Source organism: Cervus canadensis, chromosome 1, assembly GCF_019320065.1.
Source record: "Cervus canadensis isolate Bull #8, Minnesota chromosome 1, ASM1932006v1, whole genome shotgun sequence".
NCBI lineage: Eukaryota > Metazoa > Chordata > Mammalia > Artiodactyla > Cervidae > Cervus > Cervus canadensis.
In genome coordinates, this window is record NC_057386.1 from 110,136,277 (window position 1) to 110,158,875 (window position 22,599).

At 48.2% G+C, this 22,599-nt stretch overlaps 1 protein-coding gene across 9 annotated transcripts in view; it reads right to left on the bottom strand.

Annotated features, from left to right (window-relative positions):
* SFI1 (SFI1 centrin binding protein) overlaps positions 1–22,599 on the bottom strand; it is an 80,209-nt gene that overhangs the window by 9,963 nt on the left and 47,647 nt on the right. For all 9 annotated transcript variants that reach the window (XM_043435841.1, XM_043435831.1, XM_043435880.1 and 6 more), the window contains 10 exons: positions 21,765–21,921; positions 19,484–19,645; positions 17,706–17,776; positions 15,733–15,825; positions 13,621–13,718; positions 12,350–12,416; positions 7,567–7,697; positions 1,345–1,426; positions 854–1,032; positions 71–146 (listed from right to left, as the gene is read on the bottom strand). In XM_043435841.1, coding sequence (XP_043291776.1) covers positions 71–146; positions 854–1,032; positions 1,345–1,426; positions 7,567–7,697; positions 12,350–12,416; positions 13,621–13,718; positions 15,733–15,825; positions 17,706–17,776; positions 19,484–19,645; positions 21,765–21,921 — 1,116 coding nt within the window. The remainder of the gene's footprint in view (positions 1–70; positions 147–853; positions 1,033–1,344; positions 1,427–7,566; positions 7,698–12,349; positions 12,417–13,620; positions 13,719–15,732; positions 15,826–17,705; positions 17,777–19,483; positions 19,646–21,764; positions 21,922–22,599) is intronic.

Genomic DNA, 22,599 nt, shown 5'->3' on the forward strand with positions numbered 1-22,599 from the left:
CCTGAGTCACCCTAATGAGGCTCCACCCACCCACAGCCCCAGGCGGGCGGCGCCCGTGCCAAAGCCTCACCTCCCGCCACCTGGTCCAGGCCCAGCGCAGAAGCCACGCCGCGTGGAACCGTGAAGCCCGCACATTGCCCGTCCTCCTGTGGGGAGACAGCTGGCGCTCAGCCCAGACCCTGCGAAGGCCCTCTCGAGGGGCACCCCACTGCAGCCCGGGCCCTGCCCAGGGGCTCTTAAACATGCAGGGGAATCAAGACCCTTTGGGAACAGCTGCCAAAGGATTTGGGCATTCCACCCAGAACAGCACTCATACAGCCCAATTTTTGTGGACAAATTCACAGGGCTCTGCGTTCATGTGGGAACAGGTATCTGAGGAGGAAGTTCAACGTGGCCATAGTTCGAGAGGTGAGAGACCCTCGGAAGACAAAGCGGATCAAGAGAGGAACCAGGGCAGGATGACGCCTGCAGGGCATACGGGGGTGTCCGCCCTGGTCCCTGACTATGGGGTGTGGTGAAACTGCCACAGCCTGCCCCAGCCACGGGCGCTTCAAGTGGCCCCAATCAGGGAGCAGGATGGAGCTGACGGGCAGGACCTCAGGTCCACAGGCCCTGCTGACCAGCCGAGTTCCTGAGCCCAGAGATCCACGAGCGCCCCAGAAGCCTCTCACTGCAGCCCCGGTTTTGCTTAGACTGTTTCAAGTTGAATTTCTGGGACTTAAGACCAGAATCCAGGCTGACATGACCACTCCCCCACCCCTCCATCGGCTGACACTCAGAGCTAACAGTCTGCCGCCACAGTCAAAGCTGCCCCGAGCCGGGAAGGGTTTCTGAGGCACAAGTGGCCACTCACTCTGTTCTGAGCCCTCGGGTGCCCTCCCTCCAGACACAGAAGGCCTTGCTGAGCCGCCCGAGGTGGTGGTGGGCACAGGCCAGTGCACGCCGCTGCCGCTCCAGGCGGTGTGCCGCTGCCTGCTGGCGCCACGTGGACCACGACTTCTGCAGAAGGTGCCGCTCTGCATGGAGCACGGCCTGTGGCAGGAGAGATTGGAAGGGTCACAGAGGCGGCGGTAGGGAAGCCAGGAAAAGCCCAGGCCACGAATGATGACCAAGGCAGAAGAGCTGGAGGTGCAGGAGCTGGGTGGGCCCAGAAACCATCTGCAGACTCCACTGACAAGGAAACAGATGCCAGGCCCTGCCCTGGCCTCGTGAATCCTGGCTGCAGGCGGGTCGCCCTGCAGCATGGGTCTGGGTCCAACAGCATCCTCAGGGGCAAGGCGCCAGGTGCAAAGCCCTGAAGCAGGCCCTGCGTATCCCAGCCACCTCCCCGGGGGAACCACTCACCATCCTCTCTGCTAAGCGGTGTTCTCGATGCTGAGACATCTTCTGACACCAGACGGCAAACACCTGCTTCTCTAACATCTCCCTGAAAGAACCCAAGTGAATAACAGGAGAGCACTTAACTCCACAAGAATGAGAAGTTCTAAATGACTGGATTTTTTCCCTTATATTAAGAACCAAATAAGCCCAGGTGGGGAGCAAGGAAAGCAGACAAAAGCCAAACCCCCCAAATGACCCGACACTTTCCATGTTGTTTCCGGCCTCACCCACACGGCGTGAAGATGACTCAGGCCTGGAGACCCTGTTTCTTCCTGCGCCCCACACTGAATTACCCACAGTTCTCTACAGGCACAGGGGAAGCCCTTCCAGTCCCAGCTGAGCAGCCAGGCTGCTGCTACACACATCCTTAGGGGAAGCAGTTAAAAACAGAAGCCGGACCCCCCAAAGCTGAGCTGGGCCCCAGGAAGAAGAAGTTTAAACAAATATTTCAGGTGAAGTGGACAGAGATGGTCTGCGCCTCTGCCCAAGCCTACCTGCACACCATAATGACATCAAAACCTGCAAAAGCAGCACTGGGACAACTGGTCAACAGCCTGCAGGGGCTGTGCCTTGGCAAAGCCATCAGGACTGACGCTGGGGGACGGGAGATGGCGACCGGCGGTTAACCCGTCGGACACACCACTCAGAACAAAGAGCTCCACTTCCTGCCAGGACACTGCAGCCTGTCCTGGGCCTGCGCTCCAGCCACGTGGTACAAACTGGGACAAGATACACGAAGTTACTGCTTCCAGGCACCGCAGGTGTGATCATCGAGGGACAGGAAACGTGCAAGGTGAGCCCCGTTTTACCCGGGGGCACCTTCTGGACCCTAGGGACAGGGGAGGGAGGCCAAGGAGAGCACGACAATCTCACTGAGCTGAGGCAGAAACTGCCAATTATTTCTCAGAATCCCCAAATCACAAATTATCAAAGGAAAAAAAAAATCAAGGAATCGGACTGTACTGAAACACTTCCACTCACAAAAAAACAAAAACAAAAAACACTGTTAATTCATGTCAGTACATATATATTCACCTACTTTGCTCTCAGGTAAAACAAATACTGTTAGAAAATGAAAAACCCAGCCACATCCTGGAAGAGAATATTTTCAATACCCTAGTCCAACAAAGAACTGGTATCCAGAAAATATTTTTAAAATCTCCTACAAATCAATAACAGTTTTTAAAAGACACTCAATTTTTTAAAAACTAGGAGAAAGACTTGAACAGACACCTCCCAAAAGGTATAAAGTGGTCAGTGAGTACGTGATAAAGGCCAAAAGGATCAAAACCTGTCTGGTATTCCAAGGATGAAAATCAGCTCAGACTGAAAAGCGTAAATGCAGCCTGATCATGCATCGGGTCTGGAGGACGGCCACACTTGATGAAGCCAACCACAAGTCAAGTCTGCTTCTCCCTCAGCAACGCGGCAGCTGTCAGACGCTATGAGGACCCCCTCGCCCTCAGCAGTGACGCTCAGACAAGCTCTGCCATGACCACTCATTCCCAAGGACACTCACCACGGCAGTGCTCCCTAGTGAGTCCCCACCTCTCAACCCACCCCGTCTGGCCTCAGAAACAGCGATCCATGCAAACAGACCCCTCTTTCTCTTAGAGCCTCTTCGGTTACAAATTCCCTTCCCTCGGATACAGAGAGCAGCACTCCAGAGTTCCCTGCTTCCTGGCAGTCAATCTGACTTGGTCAAATTACACAGGTCCTACTTCTGGCTCATTAGGCTTTGAGGCAGAGATGTCACTTTGCTGACAAAGGCCTGATCAGTCAAGGCTGTGGGCTCCCCCGATGGCTCAGTTGATAAAGACCCTGGTTCGATCCCTGGGTTGGGAAGATCCGCTGGAGAAGGTAGGCTACCCACTCCAGTATTCTTGGGCTTCCCTGGTGGCTCAGGTGATAAAGAATCCGCCTGCAATGCGGGAGACCTGGGTTCGATCCCTGGGTTGGGAAGATCCCCTGGAGAAGGAAAAGACCACCCACTCCAGTATTCTGGTCTGGGGAATTCCATGGACTGTACAGTCCATGGGGTCATAAAGAGTCAGACACAGCTGAGTGACTTTCACGGTTTTTCCAGCAGTCATGTAGGGACGTGAGAGTTTGACCATAAAGAAGGCTGAGCGAATCACCGACTCAATGGACATGAGTTTCAGCAAATTCCAGGAGACAGTGAAGGACAGCAAAGCCTAGCGTGCTGCAGTCCATGAGGTCACAAAGAGTCTGACATGACTTAGCAAATGAACAACAACAACAAGGCTTTAAAGAAATGCTGTACATCATTAGTCATCAGAAAATGAAACAGCTCTCCACATACCAACCAAAATGGCGAAGCTGAAAAGACTTCAAGAACAAGTGTTGGGGCTTCCCTGGCAGTCTAGTGGTTGAGAATCCGCCTTGTAATGCAAGGGACACAAGTTCGATCCCGGATTTGGGAAGATCCCACATGCTGTGGAACAACTAAGCCCATGAGCCACAACTAATGAACCTATGCTTTAGCACCCTTAAGCCCCAGCTACTGAAGCCCACATGCCCTAGAGCCTGTGCTCAGCAACAAGAAAAGCCACTGCAATGAGAAGCCTGCCTACCGTTAACTAGAGAGCAGCCTCCACTCGCCATAAGCAGAGAAAAGCCTGCAAAGCAACAAAAACCCAGCACAACCAAAAATGAAAAAATAAAACATTTTAATGTTGGTGAGGATGCTGGAGCACCCAGAATCCTCAGGTTTTCTGGTGTCAGCAGAAAATGATATAGCCACCTACAAGATCAAGCAGATGCCCACCCTCTGACCCAGAAGTCCACTTCAAGGTATCTACCCAAGAGAAGTGAAAATGTACTCCACTAAAACAAAATGTCCACAGCAGCCTTAGGCATGATGGCCTCAAACTGGAAAACAATTCCTATGTTAAAACAGATTGAAACAGTGTCTCAGATTCATTCAACAGAATACTACTCAGCAAATTAAAAACAGCTATAGATACAAGCAATAACCTGGCTCAATCTCAAAAACGTTAGGCTGAACTTTAAAAGACTCGAAGACACAGTACAGCAGGTACTGTATGATCCCACTGTGCAAAGTTCAAAAGCACGCAAAAATGAACCTAGAATGGCAGAACGCAGAACAGGGGTTACTCATAAGGGTAGGAGCTGACGGGAAAAGGGCAGGAAGGAACTCTCTGGGATGATGGAAGCATTCTGTATCTTAGCTGTGGTGCTAGTTATCCTGGGACGCAATTTGTAAAAATTCAATCTACTTACTTAACATCTGTATCTTTTACTGTATGTAAATTTTAGCTCAATTTAAACAAAAGGCAAATGGTACTGCCTGATTCTCAGTATAATATTTCACTGGCAGGTTAATAAACTATTATTTTTAGTCATAATTCATGAGATTCCACATAAATTTAGATTCTTGGAATATTTTTAAAAAAAGTACCCCTAGAATTATGGAAAGATAGAACATACACATTTTTTGGAACTTTGATATGCTAAACTCCAAACCAAACCCATGGACATTAACTTACCCTAAGAGCCACATATCAGTTCCAGGGAATGGATTATCTTACTCAGTGGTCATGGCAACCCTGTGGGATATTATCAATTCATCTCCATTTTACATTTGAGGAAACTGGGGCTCAGAGAGACTGAGTGACTTGCCCAGAGTTGCAGAGCTGCCAAGCATGAAGTGCGGGTCTGAACTCAGTCAGGCCTGTCGGCTTCTAAGTCAGATTCTCAATCACTTTGCCTTCTTGTGAACCAGGAAGGCAGGAACCTGAAAAACTAAGTTTTCTTAAAAGATCCAACTAAACCCAAACAAGTAATGTCTAGATCTTCTTCACCAGCCTTCAAGCCTCCATCTGACTACCTGCCTTGATTCACCTCCTACCCTTTTGCCTCGAGTGATGGTTCTAAACTCGCCCAAGGCTGACGCCAACCACATCCCTTTTAGGAGCTCCTCTGGGCTGCTTTGAAGGTGCTCTCGATTTCTGGTCCCCACAACATGCCAAAATACAAACAAGCAAGCAACAGAACCAGCTCATTTGTAAAGGAAATGTGTGTTTTAGGTAGTGAAGCCATTTGTTGAATGCCTCTTACATTAGACCTCAGTATAGAAACTAAGGCAAAGCCCCTCTCTGCAGTGGAGGAGGCAGAGATAAGTGCCAGCCTCTTTGCTTCGTGGCTGCCCACTAAAAGCACCTCCTTGAACTTAGTGTAAGGAGCCCAGGGTTCTGGCTGACCCTCTCAAACCAGTGTCCGGCGTCCTCCAAAGCCAAGTGCATGTCCACTTCTCCCAGTGCAGGTCCCTCCCCCTGTGTCTGTCCTCAGTTGGTGCACACCGTCCTCAGGGCAACAGCCAAAACTGTCACCAGTTCCATGCACCTGCTCAAACACCTGTCCGTGATCTACCTGCAGGATCAGGCAGTCCCTCAGTCTGGCCCTCCTCGTCCCACCATCCACTCTCCCCCATCCCCAAAGCAAGCCTCCCCAGGGCACACCCCTCAGCACCAGCTCTGAGCTCTGGAAGAACCTGTGTTGACATTCTGAGGACACATGGTCTGTTCTTTAGGATTGCTGGAGTATCAGTCTCTCCTCCTCACCAAGATTTAAAGTTCCTACCAAGGCATAGGGCTCCAAAATCACTGCAGATGGTGACTGCAGGCACGGAATTAAAAGACGCTTACTCCTTAGAAGGAAAGTTATGACCAACCTAGACAGCATATTAAAAAGCAGAGACATTACTTTGCCAACAAAGGTCCGTCTAGTCAAGGCTATGGTTTTTCCACTAGTCACGTATGGATGTGTGAGTTGGACTATAAAGAAAGCTGAGTGCTGAAGAACTGATGCTTTTGAACTGTGGTGTTGGAGAAGACTCTTGAGAGTCCCTTGGACTGCAGGGAGATCCAACCAGTTCATCCTAAAGGAAATCAGTTCTGGGTGTTCACTGGAAGGTCTGATGTTGAAGCTGAAACTCCAATACTTTGGCCACCTGATGCAGAAAGCTGACTCATTTGAAAAGACCCTGATGCTGGGAAAGATTGAGGGCAGGAGGAGAAGGGGATGACAGAAGATGAGATGGCTGGATGGCATCATCAACTCAATGGACATGAGTTTGGGTAAACTCCGGGAGTTGGTGATGGACAGGAAGGCCTGGTGTGCTGCAGTCCACGGGGTCACAAAGAGTTGGACACGACTGAGCGACTGGACTGAACCAAGTCATAAAAAGACTTTCCTCCTGATCCAGCAGGAAGTGCTTGGACTTTGGAATCAGGGAGATCTGAATGTAAACACTGGCTGTTGGTACATGGGTGAGTCATTTATCACTTTGAACCTGTTCTCTCCGGGCTGCTGTGAGAAGGAAATTATTACTGAAGATGACGTCGTCACAGGCAAATGGGCTTCTGTATTTTCCATTCTCCCCTCGCACCACACCTACACCTCCATGGCCGACAGTTAGTCATTAATGACCTCTTCACTGTATTCCACTAACAGGTGGTGTGGACCTGCTCTGGGCAAGTCTGCCCCCCAAGGGAGCTAAAAGGATGGAGCTCTGCCCACCCTAACTTTGTTGACAATTAATACTTTCAAGGCTTCAAAAAGTCAGGTCGAGGGACTTCCCTGGTGGCCTAGTAGTTAAGAAACCGGCTTCCAATGGGAGGGACACAGGTCCCTGGTTGATCCCTGGTTGGGGAACTAAGATCCCACATGCCACAGGGCAACTAAGCCCACACTTGCCACAACTAAAGAAGTCCATGCACCCCAACGATGACCCCCATCCATCAAGAGGAAAAAAAAAATTGTCTAGCAGAAGAGGAGCCAAGCATTTCAGGGAAATCACGCTCAAGAAAGCCGGCCAAGGTGATGTGACGTCCAACCACACTCTGATCTGGGAAGCTGATGGGCAGCTTTAAAGCAGCTCACTGTGGCTCGTGATGGGGGAAGGGATGTAAAACCAGGGCAGTTCTCGAAGCGCTTGTACACAGATGGGCAAATGTTTTCCCAGGGGAAACACGGGCTGTCTCTTCCTGGCAGATGAGCTCAATGAGCCCACACTGTTGAAAATCCAGGAAGAACTCGGGCCGAGGGTGCTGGCAGGCTGAGAAACAAAACAAAGTGCTTCATGGGCAGCAGACCCGGACCTGAGACACGTGGCCGGGTGCTGAGAGGAGCTGCACAGGGTACCTGTGAAAGCACGCGGCCCGGGCCTCGAGGGTTCGCTGCTGCTGACGCCACCGCCAGAGTCTCCTCCAGGCCTGGAAGGCTGCAGGCAGGGCTCTCTGCTGGAAGTGGCCGTCTGCTCTGGCCTGCAACAGCTGAAGTGAAAACCGTGAATGACCATTTGTACTTTAAGTTAAAAAAGAAAAAAGTCTTTCAAGGTCACATTCTCAAGGGAGGACTGCTTCTGACACAAACACCTTTTAAAATGAAAATCATTACTTTTAATTTCTGCCAACATGACAGGCGAAAAATGAAATGACAGGTGGAAAACTTTCCCTTTCATTAAAAGTGAATTAAGCATCTCTCCACACATTTGACCCCATGTGTGTGTGTATATATATTTATCTTTTTCTCCTATGGCCCAGGTGTTCATCCTCGTTGCCCAGGTTACTGTCAGCATCTAACTCAGTGACACATATGGGTTTTTTGAACCTTAAATTTATTAGCACTCTGTCATGTGGGTTATCAATTTTGTTTCTACCCTGTATCTTCTGATTTTATAATACTTACTTGAAATACAGAGTCTTTAAATTTTTATGTAATTATAAAAGGCTACTTAATCTACCACAGGACCAGTAAAATCCACCATATGACCCAGAAACCGCACTACTGGGTACATACCCTGAGAAAACTAAAACCAAAAAGGACACATGTACCCAATGTCCACAGCAGCACTGTTTACAACAGCCAGGACACGGAAGCAACCTCAACGTCCATCAACAGGTGAATGGAAAGAGAAGTTGTGGTATAAATATATGTCAGAATAAAGATATAGATATATCAGAATATTACTCAGCCATAAAAAAGAATGAATTTGAGTCAGTTCTAGTGAGCTGGACGAACCTAGATCCTGTTACAGAGTGCAGGAAATCAGAAAAACAAATATAGCATATTAATGCATATATACGGAATCTAAAAAAATGATACTATTTGCGGGGAAGGACTGGGGATACAGATGTGGAGAATGGGCTTGTGGACACAGTGGGGGAGGGAGCCAGTGGGAGAATGGAGAAGTAGCATCAACATATATACACTCTCAGGTGTCAGATGGATAGCTGGTGAGAAGCTGCCGTGTAGCACAGGGAGCCCCGTCGGGCGCGCTGTGATGACAGAGGGATCCGATGGGGGAGGCGAGGGGATGTACGTATGATTATGGCTGATTTGTACTGTTGTATGGCAGAAGCCAACACAAGTTAGAATGAAAAAACATGTATATTTAAATAAAAAATAGGGAAAAAAAGGGCTACTACTGTTCTGTCCAGTTTTAAGCTGGCTTAAATTTCAGAACATTCAGAAAACTAAGATCATGGCATCTGATCCCAACACTCCATGGCAAATAGATGGAGGAAAAAAACGGGAAGAGTGACAGGCTTTATTTTCCTGGGCTCTAAAATCATTGCGGATGGGGACAGCAGCATGAAATTAAAAGACACTTGCTCTTCAGAAGAAAACTTTTGATAAACCTAGAGAGAGTATTAAAAAGCAGAAACATCACTTTGCTGGTTTTTCCAGTAGTCATGTACGGATGTGAGAGCTGGACCATAAAGAAGGCTGAGCGCTGAAGAACTGATGCTTTTGAATTGTGGTGCTAGAGAAGACTCTCGAGAGTCCCTTAGACAGCAGAGAGATCAAACCAGTCAATCCTAAAGGAAATCAACCCTCAATATTCATTGGAAGGACTGATGCTGAAGCTTCAATACTTGGGCCACCTGATGTGAAGAGATGACTCACTGGAAAAGACCCTGATGCTGGGAAAGACTGAGGGCAGGAGAAGAGGGTGACAGAGGGTGAGATGGTTGGATGGCATCATTGACTCAACAGACATGAGTTTGGGCAAACTCTAGGAGGTAGTGAAGGACAAGGAAGCCTGGTGTGCTGCAGGCTATGCGGTCACAAAGAGTTGGACACGGCTGAATGACTGAACAAAAACAACCACTATTCTATGGATACATCAGTAGGAAGACATACCACTGATAGAATGATACATATGCCTCCATGATACAAAATCTTGGGGCGGGGGAGGGGGAAGCATACACATGTGTGGTGGTTTTTAACATAGGGCTGGCTGCAGGGCATTCCCTGTCAGCCCAGTGGCTAGGGCTTCCACCACAGGGGGCACGGGTTCCATCCCTGGTTGGGGAACTAAAATCCCCATGCCTTGGCCAAAAACAGTAACAACAAATAAAACAAGACTGCAGACTCTTTGATCTTCCTCTCCTTGAATCTGGGTGGACAGTGGCTACTTTGACCAATGGTGAAAGTGACACTAAGTGACCTCCAAGGCTAGGTCACAAAGGGCCACACAGCTCCTGTCCTGTTCGTGGGAACACTCGTGGAGCCCTGAGCTACAACACAGGAAGTCTGCTACCCAGGGGCCGCCATGCTGAAAAAGAGCCCGAGCCCCTGGGGAAAGCCATGCGTACGCTCTCTAGTTAACAGTCCCCGTGGAGCCCTATCTTTGAGTCATTCTAGCCTAGGAGCCAGACGAGTGAGTGAAGAAACTAAGCTAAATGACTCCAACCCCCTGCCACTAGAATCTTACCAGCAGAGGCCCCAGTAACACGGAGCAGAGACCAGTCATCCTTGCTATGTCCTCTCTCAATTTTTTACCCACAGAATCCTTAAAACATAATAAAATGGTGGTGGTTTTAATCCACTGAGTTTGGGGTGATTTTTTTTACAGAGCAATAGAAAATTTCACAGCATGCCTACGTGTGTGTTTGTGAATATATGGGTACACACACTCCTACTCACACAGAGGAAAAAAAAATATCAGGTTTACTCACCAAATGTCATCTTAGAGGCAGGATTATGGGTGTTTTAATTTTTTCTTTTTTATATCTTTTCTACACTTCTCAAGTTTTCTGTGATGTCTACCTATTGCTTATGGGCATTTTCAAGTATAAACAATAGTAGAAGCAATAATATAACAAATCCCCATGGATTTCTCACCCAGCTTCAACAACAAGCAAACGTTCTTGCCATTCTTTGTAATATCACTTCTTAAATAGAAGGAAACATATAATAAATTACATTTTTATCTTTTCCTAAAATAAAAGGAACTGACGTGTTCCTGGATCTCTAAACCAAGAGATAATACTCAGATTGTTAGGTACAGGTTTTTTAAAACACAACAGCTCAGCGGGGCTCTTACTATTTTTCAGACTGTCCCCTGTATGGGCTGCGCTAGAGGCCTGTAGAGATAAGGACTCTGACCCTTGACCTTCTTCCAGTGCTGGGCCCCCAGGGTTGAGCGGATCTCTTTTTTTCAGGGAGAAACTCATGAGACCCTTTGCTTCTTTTCCACCTTGAATAAACATAACCTTTCAACTCAGGGGCTCACATTCTTTTTCTAAAAGGGCTCTTTCTACACATTCTGTTGTGCTTGCATTAAATGACCTTGAAAGACCAAGTGGCAATGTCCTTTCCAAAACAGCCACATAATCCAAAGGGACGTCAAAGAATGCACCAATTCTAAGCATTTCCCAGGTGTGGAAGGCAAAGGTGACACAGAAATGACCCACGCCCTGGGTCAGTCCCAGACACCCAGCACTGGGGTGGTCCTTGGGGTAAAGTCTGAAGCAGTCAGCAGCGGGTCATCTGTTTGTTCACCATGTGTCCCTCGCTCGTCCAAACACGGTCAGGGCCTGCCCTCGGCCAACAGTTCAGGAGATGAATGGGGCAGGACAGGCTCTACCCTCAAGGAGCCTAGAGCCTGGTGGGGTGGATGAGGTGAGGGGCAGCCAAGGCCATGTGGTGAGAAGGCTGCGTGTGGGATGGGGGCAGGGGCCAGGGCTGACTTCTGAGCTCAAAGGGCAGCGGGTAGACCAGGAAACAGGAGCAGGCAGAAACACCCAGGAAGGACTGGCAGCTGGGCTGTGCACAGCTATGAAGGGCAGCACGGAAACAGGAACAGTGAGAAGAGCAGACAGGACCAGCTCCCAAGGGAGTCAATATGATGTCCAAACCAAGGAGCCAGCCAAACTCCTTTGATCCACGTGTCAGACTTGAGCAGCAGATAGATGAGGAGGTGGAGAGGGCAGCAGCGAAATAACCAGGAGGAGCCTGGATCATGTCCTGCCCATTTTCACCAAGGGGAAGGCCAAGCAAAGAGCTGAGCAGCCCACGTCCTACTGCAAGGCCCTGCAGACATCACCAATTGAACACACGTTCCCCTGAGGCTGATGTGGCCTGGAACCCACCCTTCTCAGTTCAGCGCTAGGCCATCGTTAGTGTTCCCCTGAGGCTGAACTGCAAGCGCTGTGAGGGCAGGAGCCCTGTGTGCTTGCATCATAGCTGCATTCTCAGGGCCTGGCTCAGTCTTGGGCACAGCAGCTGCTCAGTAAGTCTGTCTCCACCTGTCTCCTCCCACCACTGCGGGCACCTGTGTCTCGCGTGGTTTAGCTCTGGGATATGGGACTCAGGCTCTGCACGTTCCCTGGCATCTCCCGAAGGTCCCACGGGATGAAGGACTGGCTGAGGACAGTCAAGATGTGAACAGAATGGCTGATACGCTCACCACCTTCAGAGAGCAGCTGGGCTGTCAAAGCACAGGGATGGGAGTCGTGCAGACCTTCCGACACCCCTGGAGGGCCCTGGGGCAGAACCGTTGAGCTTTTCACAGTGCCCTTGCCTCCAAACCAGAACACCAGGCCGCCTGACACAGGCCTTCCCCAAGAATCTCTCCAACGCCAGCAGATCCAAGAATGTGAGCCAGCAGAGCCCGCTGAGCTGAGCAGCTCCGTACCTGCTGGGACTGCCTCTTCTGGGTAGACTGTGACCACAGCTGGAAACACTTGCGAAGCAATGTTATTCTGAAAGGAAACACACCACCAAGGGAATTACCCTCCCACTTGCAGGTTTCTAAAATTGTGTTTTGACTTTAAGGAAGGTGAATCTGGGTGCAGGTACTCCTTGAGCAGTGCAGGGGGCTCAGGGGTTTCATTCTAGAAGCGAAGGAAATAATCTGATTTCTGACATGAAATCCACCAACCCTGATTTTGGACTGTGGCCTGCCCCCCAAAATTTAACAGCTTCCTTGTAAACCTAATTGGACCACCAAGGACAGTGAACTTGGAATTAGGTAATATCTATGAAATCCCCCAAATATGCTGAACTTTCTGGTTTTATGGCCAAACTCTGGGGTCTTTTAGGACCATGTTGGTCTGTGACATGCCTTCACAGTAATACTGAGGTTGAGAACCACACTCAGCTTTGTAAAACAGGATTTATAATAGTGATATACCCTGGCAGCTCCAATCTGAGTCGGCTAAATACTGGGATTCTCACTGACTCATTAAAAGGTGCTCCAAAATTGGACCCATAGCTATGCAAATTAAGTTACACTCTTGAGGGAGGGTTTATTGAACATGTCTTACAGCAAGAAAATGAATAAAAAGTAATAAAAAATTTTTTAGAAAAGGGGATTCCCTGGCAATCCAGTGGTTAGGGCTCCTCACTCTCACTGCTGAGGACCCTGGTTCAATCCCTGGAGGGGAAATTAAAATTTTCACAAGCCACGAGGGGCAGTCAAAAAAAAATTAAAAGTGAACAGTGGTTCCCTCTGAAGATTAGGCCGTTGAAGGAAGAAGTCCAGGCAGTCTTTATTTTTCACTTTCTACTTCTTCTCTATATATTCTGAGTTTTCCCTGTGGACATGTGGTGCTTTTATTTACTTACTTTAACTGAATGTTTAACTGAGGACATGCTTCACACCCTCCAAGACCAAGCCACAAACACCCACCTGCCTGGGACGTCTCTGTAACACTACCAATGCCTAAATTCCAAGACAGAACGTCAGTAACACCTGAAAACTGGGGCACTGGTGGCCGAGCACCAGCAGAAGCCTCCCACCTCCCGCCTCGTCAACCAAAAGGAAGAGGCCGGAGCAGGAACCACTGGCCCACGGCAGGGCCTCTCCAAATGTGCACGGTAACGTGGGAAGGGCGAGCGATGGCTCCTGGAGACCAGCAGGCAGGCCGCAGCGGGCCCTGGGGAGCCTGCCGGCCACGTCCCTACCTGCTGTGGTCCCAGGCAGCACGCAGGGAGGGCAGCTGCTCTCTTTCCTCCCTCTGCTCGAGCCGCAACTGCCAGAGGTTCCAGACCCTGTGCAGCAGCTGAAGCAAAACAAGAAGGAACTGGAAGTTCATTAACGCAAAACGATCTCTCCTGACCCATTAGGTAGCGAATCAGTAACTCCAGAAGATGCAGGAATTACCTCAATTTGGAACACCCGACATGTAACAGACTTGAAAAATAATTATGACCAAACTATATGGAACTATTCTGGGCCAACACAAAAAACAAAGAGCTGGATCTATCAGATGTGTGGAAATCAAAATGAAGAAGCTGTTCCTAATCGGGGCCTCATGGAGGCCAACACCATTTTAGAAATTAAAACTGATCTTATCACATATTACTAGTTTTGAATCTTTTGTGACCCCATGGGCCGCAGTCCACCATGCTCCTCTGTCCATGGGCTTCCCAGGGAAGAATACTGGAGTGAGTTGCCATTTCTTACTCCAGAAGATCTTCCCAATGCAGGGAAACCTGGATCTCTTGAATCTCCTGCATTGGCAGGTGGATTCTTTACCCTGGTGAGGGAAGCTCACTGTCTATGAAGTAGTCTTGCCAAAACACATTTAACTTCAATCTAGTCAAGCCCTTAGATCTAATTTCCAGTTTATAAGAGCTACATAGGAAAAGGGGAAATCAAATGACATCAAAAGTAAACAGAAAAATGGAGAATAGGAAGACTCTACAAAATAACTGGTCTTCCTTTTCAAAAGTCAATGTCATTAAAAATACATGATGCTAAATGAAATGAGCCAGTCACAAAAGGGCAAAATTCTATAAATATGAGGAATCTGGAACAGTCAAATTCACAGAGACAGGAAGGAGTGGTGGTTGCCAGGGGCTGGGGGAGGTGGAGGAGACTGGGATTTATTGGTTCTGCAAGATGAAAGGATTCTGGAGATGGATGACGGCTGCACAATAATGTCAATGTACTTAATGCCACTGAACTGTACACTTAATGGTTAAGATGATAAATTTCGTGTTTTTTACCACAATTAAAAAATAAACATGTTAAACAAAAGAAATGGGGGATGGGGGAAGCTTATTGATTTATTAGAGACATAACCCAATGTAGTAAGTCATCAATCTTTAATTGAATCCTGGCTTGTAAAAATCAACCATAAACACATTTGGGTCAGGGGTAACTGAATTTGAATATGTGCTCGGTACTGGTTAATATTGGGCTTCTCAGGTGGCCCTAGTGGTAAAGAATCCTGCCGATGCAAGAGATACCAGTTCGATCCCTGGGTTGGGAAGATCCCCTGGAGTAAGAAATGGCAACCCACTCCAGTATTCTTGCCTGGAAAATCCCATAGACAGAGGAACCTGGCAGGCTACAGTCCAAGGGGTTGCAAAGAGTTGGACGTGACTGAGTGACGGAGCACACACTGGTTAATATTAGAGCATTACTATTCGTTTTGTTAGGGATGATAATGATATTGTGGTTATAGAGCAAAATGTTCTTATTTGGGGGCAATGCATACTGAAATGTTTAGATGTAAAGTGTTATCACATCTGTAATTTACTTTGAAATGACTCAGGGAAAAAAAGCAAATGTTAACAATTGTTGAACTTAAATGGTAAAGTAAACTGAGGTTTACTATACTACTTTTTATATTTTTTCTGTACATTTGAACACTTTCACAATTAGAAAACCCCCTTCTACGCCCAGAAGCACAATTGACAAATGAAGGTAGAATGTTGGTTACCCTCAGGAAAATTAACCACTGAAGATGACAGATGCATGGCGCAAACAGTACCAAAGGCCTTGGGATGCAGGACTTAAGAGTCTATTCCCCAGGTCAAGGCTGAATCCACAGTCCTTGACCTCTGATTCAACTACCATTTTTTTTTTTTTTTTTAAGCAAACAGATAAAAAACGGCATTACATAAGAGAAAAACAAGAGTTTCTCTATCCTATGGTATGGATCACTGAAGAAAACGGACCTGAAGGGTTTGGAGTCTCAAGATCTGAACAAACCTCTTAAGCACAAAGGTTAAAAAAAGAAAGAAGGGCCATCAGAAGAGGTGCCTTGGTACAGAAGAGGGCCTCACCATGACATCACGCTGCTGGTGAGCAAGATTCCTTCTTATCCGTTGGAGACGGGCATGGGTCACATTGTCCTTCAGGGCTTTAAAGCAAAATTGCTGTGAAAAAAGAACAGACGCAGTCAGCAGTGTGCCTGTAACAGTAAGCTCGATGCCGGAGAAGGTGGTGAGAAGCTCAGCCATGGCTGTTCACAGGTCCCAGGCAGTGTTTCTCTGCTTTGAGATTCAATTGGGAGCCTGATGCAAGCCAGCCCACACAGCAGGCACTTAATAAACACTCCCTGTTGCCCATAGGTACTGCACACACAGGAACAAATCACCCTCACCTCTGACCAGGAGAAGTCCCTGTGACCCACACAGAAACACCAGAAAAAGGTCAAAATATCACCACTGCCTCTCAGAAAAGAGACAGACTTTCAGCTTATGGTGGGTTTACTTTTATTTATTTTTTTACCATGTGGGGTCAACGTGTACACTTGGTTCAGTTGCTAAGTCATGTTCAACTCTTTGTGATTCCACGGACTGCAACACCCCAGGCTTCCCTGTCCTTCACCAACTCCTGGAGTTTGCTCAAACTCATGTCCACTGAGTCAGTCATGCCATCCAACCATCTCATCCTGTCACCCCCTTCTCCTCCTGCCTTCAATCTTTCCCAGCATCAGGGTCTTTTCCAATGAGTCAGTTCTTCGCATATGTGGCCAAAGTATTCGAGCTTCAGCATTAGTCCTTCCAACCCTACCAAGGGTTGATTTCCTTTAGGATAGACTGGTTTGATTTCCCTGCAGTCCAATCCAAGGAACTCTCAAGAGTTTTCTCAAAAAAAAAAAAAAAAAAAGTCTTCTCCAGGACCAGGTTCAAAAGCATCAATTCTTTGGGGCTCAGCCTTCTTTATGGTCCAACTGTCATATCTGTACATGACTACTGGAAAAACCATAGCTTTGACTAGACGGACCTTGGCTGGCAAATTGATGTCTCTACTTTTTAATATGCTATCTCCGTTTGTCAGCTTTTCTTAACATATCTCTTTTCTTTAATATGTTATCTCGGTTGAAGTTTTTTTTCAAGGAGTAAATGACTTTTATTTTATTTTATGACTTTTAATTTCATGGCTGCAGTCATCATCCACAGTGATTCTGGAACTCCCCGAAATAAAGTCTGTCACTGTTTCTGTTGTTTCCCCATCTATTTGCCATGAAGTGATGGGACCAGATGCCATGATCTTTGTTTTTTGAAGGCTGAGTTTTAAGCCAGCTTTTTCACCCTCGTCTTTCACCTTCATCATGAGGCTCTTCAGCTCCTCTGGGCTTTCTGTCATTAGGGTGGTATCACCTGCATGTCTTTAGTTGCTGCTATTCCTCCTGGCAATCTTGTATATTTACACAACTGCAAATGCAGTTTTGCAGAGTAGAACAGAAGGAAAAGAAGTAATCTTTGGTCACTGAGGTGGGGGAACAGGGACAAGACATGCTGGCTCCAGCTCTGTCCAAAATGCTTCACGGGTGACTAAGCACAGCCCATGCTCCACAGGCTGACTTCAGTTTTCTGAGACAGAGAAGAAGCACCTAGGGGTTTTCACAGAGTGTTCTGTGGGCCCCCAGAGGCTCCTGACAGTGTCTGGAGGCCACCTCGTGTGGTGAGGGTGTGGGAGAGCAGCCGGCAAAATGGACACTATTCCCAGACCTGGCTTCATCCACCGCACCTCATCTTGGACTGATTTTCAAGACTAGGCCTCCACCATTTAAAAAAGGGGCCTGCCGTGTCGACACCCCAGGACTAGATAGCTTCTAAGGCTCCTCTGCAGCTCCCAACCCTTCTGACCCCACACCACCGCTGTCTCTGATCCAAAATTAAAATCAGGACATGACAATGAAGGGGGCTCCCTGACGAGTGCCAGCCGCACCACCAGACGCACTTAAAGAGCATGACGGGGGTCGGGCCCCCCAAGAACGGACGCCCGAGCACGGCTGTGGCGCCCTTACCAGCAGGCCGCGCCTGTGGTGTTCTCTCGCCGCCTTCCACCGCTCAGCCGCTTCTGTGCACAGCAGCACGTCTGCCCGAGTCAAGGCTTCTTGTCTCGACAAGGCGCCGCCCCAGCCCAGCGCAACCCCAGTGACCCGTCCCAAGGGTCCCGGTTGCAGGTGACGACCGGCAAGCCAGGAGGGCTGGTGTCCGCCTTGACGACCCAGGGAAGAGAGGATTGAGGGGAACCGCCATGTGAGCTATTTATCTGCCTTTCTCCCCTCTGATGCCTGCTTCATGAGGGGCAAAAACAGTCGAGATAAACTGCTACCAGTCGGAGTAAACATTTCAAAATCTCAGGAGAACCTGCTCCGAGCTTTCCCGCATTCTGTTTTGGCAGCACAATCCAGTCAGATGTCTGAGCTAAAAGCCTTGGAGTTATTTTCAATCCCTTTCATCTCCTACCCCTCCATCTCTCAGCTGCCAAGTCCATCTGCTCCCCTCCTTGTCTCCACGTTCTGTCCCCACCCCCAGCACCGGGCTGGGCACCAGACTCGGTCCCCTGTGCCAACTTCACTCCCACCATCGAGCCTCGTCCTTCCGGAAGTACAGATCTGCTGCATCGCTACTCAAAAGCCTGCAGGGGATCCTCAGTGTCCCGGGATGAAGCCCAGATTCCTAGCCACCCACACAAGCACCCCACGAGCCGGTCCCCAGCCTGTATCTGCCTGCCCCTAACACCCCACAACGCACTGCAGACCCCGGTCACCACCCCAGGTGCTCTTCCTCATCCACACCTTCGTAAATGCCACTCCTTACACCTGAACCGTCTCTCCTGATTCCCCCCGTCAGGAGAACATGTCAGCCCTCAAGGCTTAAATTCAGCTCAAACATCAATTACCTCTTTGGCTAGGTCTCCACAGCAGCTCAAGCAGGACTTAATACAGACCTTTATGATAGTACTTATCACACCACATTTACACAGACTGGTTTTCATGTCTATTTTCCCCAGTTGACAATGAGCTATTGTTAAGTCTCTAGGTTTCCCTGTATTCCAGAACTCAGACAGGGGTTTAAAACAAGAGTTCAGTGAACAAACGAAAACGTGACTGAACACCCAGGGCAGTCCAAATCCCAAGCCTGGGCACAGACTGTGGCAGGGGCGGGGATTAAGAAAGTACACTGGAGTCAGAAGCCTGGCTCTGCCAATGAGATTGAAAATCACTTAGCATCCCCGACTCCGCTTCCTCATCTATGAGATGGAGATGGTAACACCCACTCCACAGGGTTGCTATGAGGATTAAGGAGATAATCACAATGTCTGCACATAGCAACAGCTCAATGAATGGAAGCTGGGATTGTAACAACATGGCCGCCAAGGACAGAAGGCTTTCTGAAACAGAAGTGAAATGAAACAAACTTCTGAAGCAGAAATGGTATGGCTCTTTCCACCATCTAATGGGCAGGAAGAAAAGGATGAAATGCAGGAATGCTTCTGGGGGGAGGAAAAGGAATATAGTCAGGGAGGAGCAGGCTGGGGTGTGTGCGATTTTCTATTGAGTTGTGCTCATTTCACTATTATTCTTTAAACTACAAATGTTTGTTATACGCACTCTTTTGTATGAGTATTCCCAGAATGGAACAAATTTTTTTTTTTTTTTAAAGCCAACCAGAGATCAGGACTGTCTGAAACTGCTGGGTAACCATTTCCCACGTATCTCCTGACTGTCTTACAGGCTGCCAGGCTCTCACTGTCTTGGCTGAGCTGGAGGACAGCCCTGAGAAATGCAAAGGATACAGTGTTTCCAGTGAGTCAAGGCCCTCCGCAGCAGCGTCCTCCCGGCCAGCCCCTCCACCTGCGCGTGGTGGGCATGCAGGCTCTCCCTCCGCTCCCAGGCCTGCCACCAGGCACAGAAGTGGGTCCGGAGCAGGGTGACGTGGTGGAATCGCTCGGCCACCTCTGCAACAGAGAAAGGAGCTTCAGTGCTGCCCCCTCAAGGCTGGGCAACGAGCTGGAGGCATCTCTAAGACGGGCTGAAACCCACCACTGGCAGGCAGCAGGGATTCAAGGCAGCTGCTCCCCAGAGAACGTTAGAAAAAAAGGATTTTGAGCAGAGGAGGGTTACTATGGACTCCTTAGCTACAATTCCACTCTCCAAGGAAAGAGAAAAGGATTCTGTCAAAGGACCGAAGCTCCTGGTTAGTGACCGAGGAGCAGGAACGGGGACAGCTGTTTCTAAAGAAAACCCCATTTTACTCCTGCCTCTTTACCGGCATTTCAGGACTTCAGGGAATGAGTCAGTGACACACGACTCAGTCGACATGCTGGCAGAGGCTTCTGTGAGCCTTCAGCCAGGCTGATACAGGCCACCCACTCCATCTCCTTTTAAGACTAATTAGCTAATGGCCTGATGAGCTTAAGGCCAGAGAGGGGGAGGGCATTGGTCCTGGAACGAGAATGCCTTAAGTGAAGGCAAGTATTAGTCTGCAGCTCATCATTAAATAGCTTCATGCCTTCAATTTCCAGCCTTGGGCATCCAGACAGTGGGTCCCTTGTCACTATTTTCAAGTGGGCACATTAGATCTCCCAAGAGACAGTGCTGGTAGGCTAGGAATCCTGCAGGGAGCAGGAGAGCCTAACCCTGTGGCCAGGACTTCTGTGTGGGCTCGAGAAACTAAAGGACAAAAAGTACTGGCATTCATGACCAATTTATCGTTACTTCTGACCTACTGTGGGAAAACTAAACCATCAGGATAGTGCTCAGAAAACATCATAAATCATGCATCTGCATAACTAGGGACAAACAATCCAAATATCTGTTTTCTCTCTCTTTTTTTGGCACACCACACAGCTTATGGGATTTTAGTTCCCCAACCAAAGATCAAGCCCTCGCCCTCAGCAGTGACAGGATGGAGTCCTAACACTGGACTGCCACAGATTCCCCCAAACATCTATTAATAGAAGAATGACTAAGTAGATTAAGGTAAGCACCCCCCTGTAAAACACACTCACTCATTTAAAAAAAAAAAAAAATTATGGGATTTCCCTGGTGGTCCAGTGGTTAAGACTTTGTCTTCTGGATAGTTAGGAAGTCTGGGATGGATATGTACACACTGCTGTATTTTAAATGGATAATCAACAAGGACCTACTGTATAACACAAGGAACTCTGCCCAATGTTATCTGGCAGCCTGGATGGGAGGGGAGTTTGGTGGCGAATGGATACATGTATATGTATGGCTGAGTCCCCATCTGAAACTGTCGTAACGCTGTTCATTAGGCTATACCCCAAAATAAAATAAAAAGTTAAAAGAAACGACTTCACCTTTCCAATTCAGGGGATGCAAGTTCGATCCCTGATCGGGGAGCTAAGATCTCACATGCCTCGTGGCCAAAAAACCAAAACATAAAACAGAAGCAATACTGTAACAAATTCAACCACTTTAAAAATGGTCCCCACACACAAAAAAAATTTTATAAAAAATAAAGACACAGGAAAGCATTGATTAGTTGTATGGAAAAAAGCAAGATACAAAACTGTACGTATCATACTAATCATAATTGCAGTATTTATAGCATAATTAAAATCCTACTGAATTAAATACATTGAATAGGAGCCTCTTCTGGAGAACTCCGGTCCCTTGAGGGGACGAGGACACAAAACACCACTGTAAAACAAGTCAGACACAACAAATACTGTACGAAGTCACTTAGGCGTGGAATCTAAAAATACAACAGACTAGTGAATCAAACAAAAAAAAGCAGCAGACTCAGATGTGTGGAGAAGAATATAGTGGTTGCCAGTGGGGAGGGTGTGAAACTTTTGAAAATTATAAAGCTCTATAGAATGTAAAGAATCTTTCATTCAATAAAAAATAATAAAGAAAGAAATTGAATAGAATATTGAAAAAAAAAACCACAGAAGGAAATAACTTAAACGTGAATCAAGGACGCTTTACTGTCCTCCTCCAGCTCTTCCTTCAAAATCTGTGGTGTAACTGCTACTACCTCCCGTTAATCACGACCCGCTGGCGGCAGTGGGCGTGGCACCTCCCCGGCCCCCGGCGCCCCGGACTCACGGTTCCGAAGCCCCTTCTCTCTGCGCAGCTGCAGGAACTCCAGCCAGGCCCCGAGGGCTCTCCACTGCTGGCGGCGCTGAAAGTGTTTCACTGCAGAGACCATCTTCCGTCTCTCCCTCCGGACAAACAGGAGCTGCTCCTGCCACCGAGACCAAGCCTGAAAACCAGAGAAAAGACAACCATTAAGGGAGGCAGGAAACCAGAGGTGAAATACAGGTGAGGGAAACCAGAAACCCACACACTGCAAAGGGTGAAATCAGAAAACGAGCAAGTGGCGATTCCAAAGCAGGATCGTGAGTGAAGGGGATTTGGGGTGAGAGGATCTTTGAGAAGGGCATTCTGGGACTTCCCTGGTGGTCTGGCGGTAAAGAATCCGCCTGCCGATGCAAGAGACACAGTTCGATCCCTGGCTGGGGAAGACTGCAGATGCCTCAGGGCGACCAAGCCTGTGTACCACAAATACTGAACCTGTGTTCTAGAGCCCAGGAGCCACAACTGAAGGCTGTGTGCTGCAGCTACAGAGGCCCAGAGGCCCGAGAGCCCATGCTCTGCAACAAGAGAAGTCACTGAGCTGAGAAGGCCGGACACGACAGCTGGGGAGCGGCCCCTGCTCAGTGCAACTAGAGAAAGCCCTCAGAACAACGAAGATCCAGCATAGGGTCGTTGGGTTTTTTCCTGGATTAAGAGGGAAAAAAGAAAAGAAGAGGAATAATAAAATTAATGACTTTACAAGAAGCAGGGACAACCCAAGGGTTGGTATAATTAATTCAGATCTGGGACAGGTGAGGCTCTGTCTTTTCCTCCAAAGGCGGAGGAAGCCTATGGTTGAGGCCCT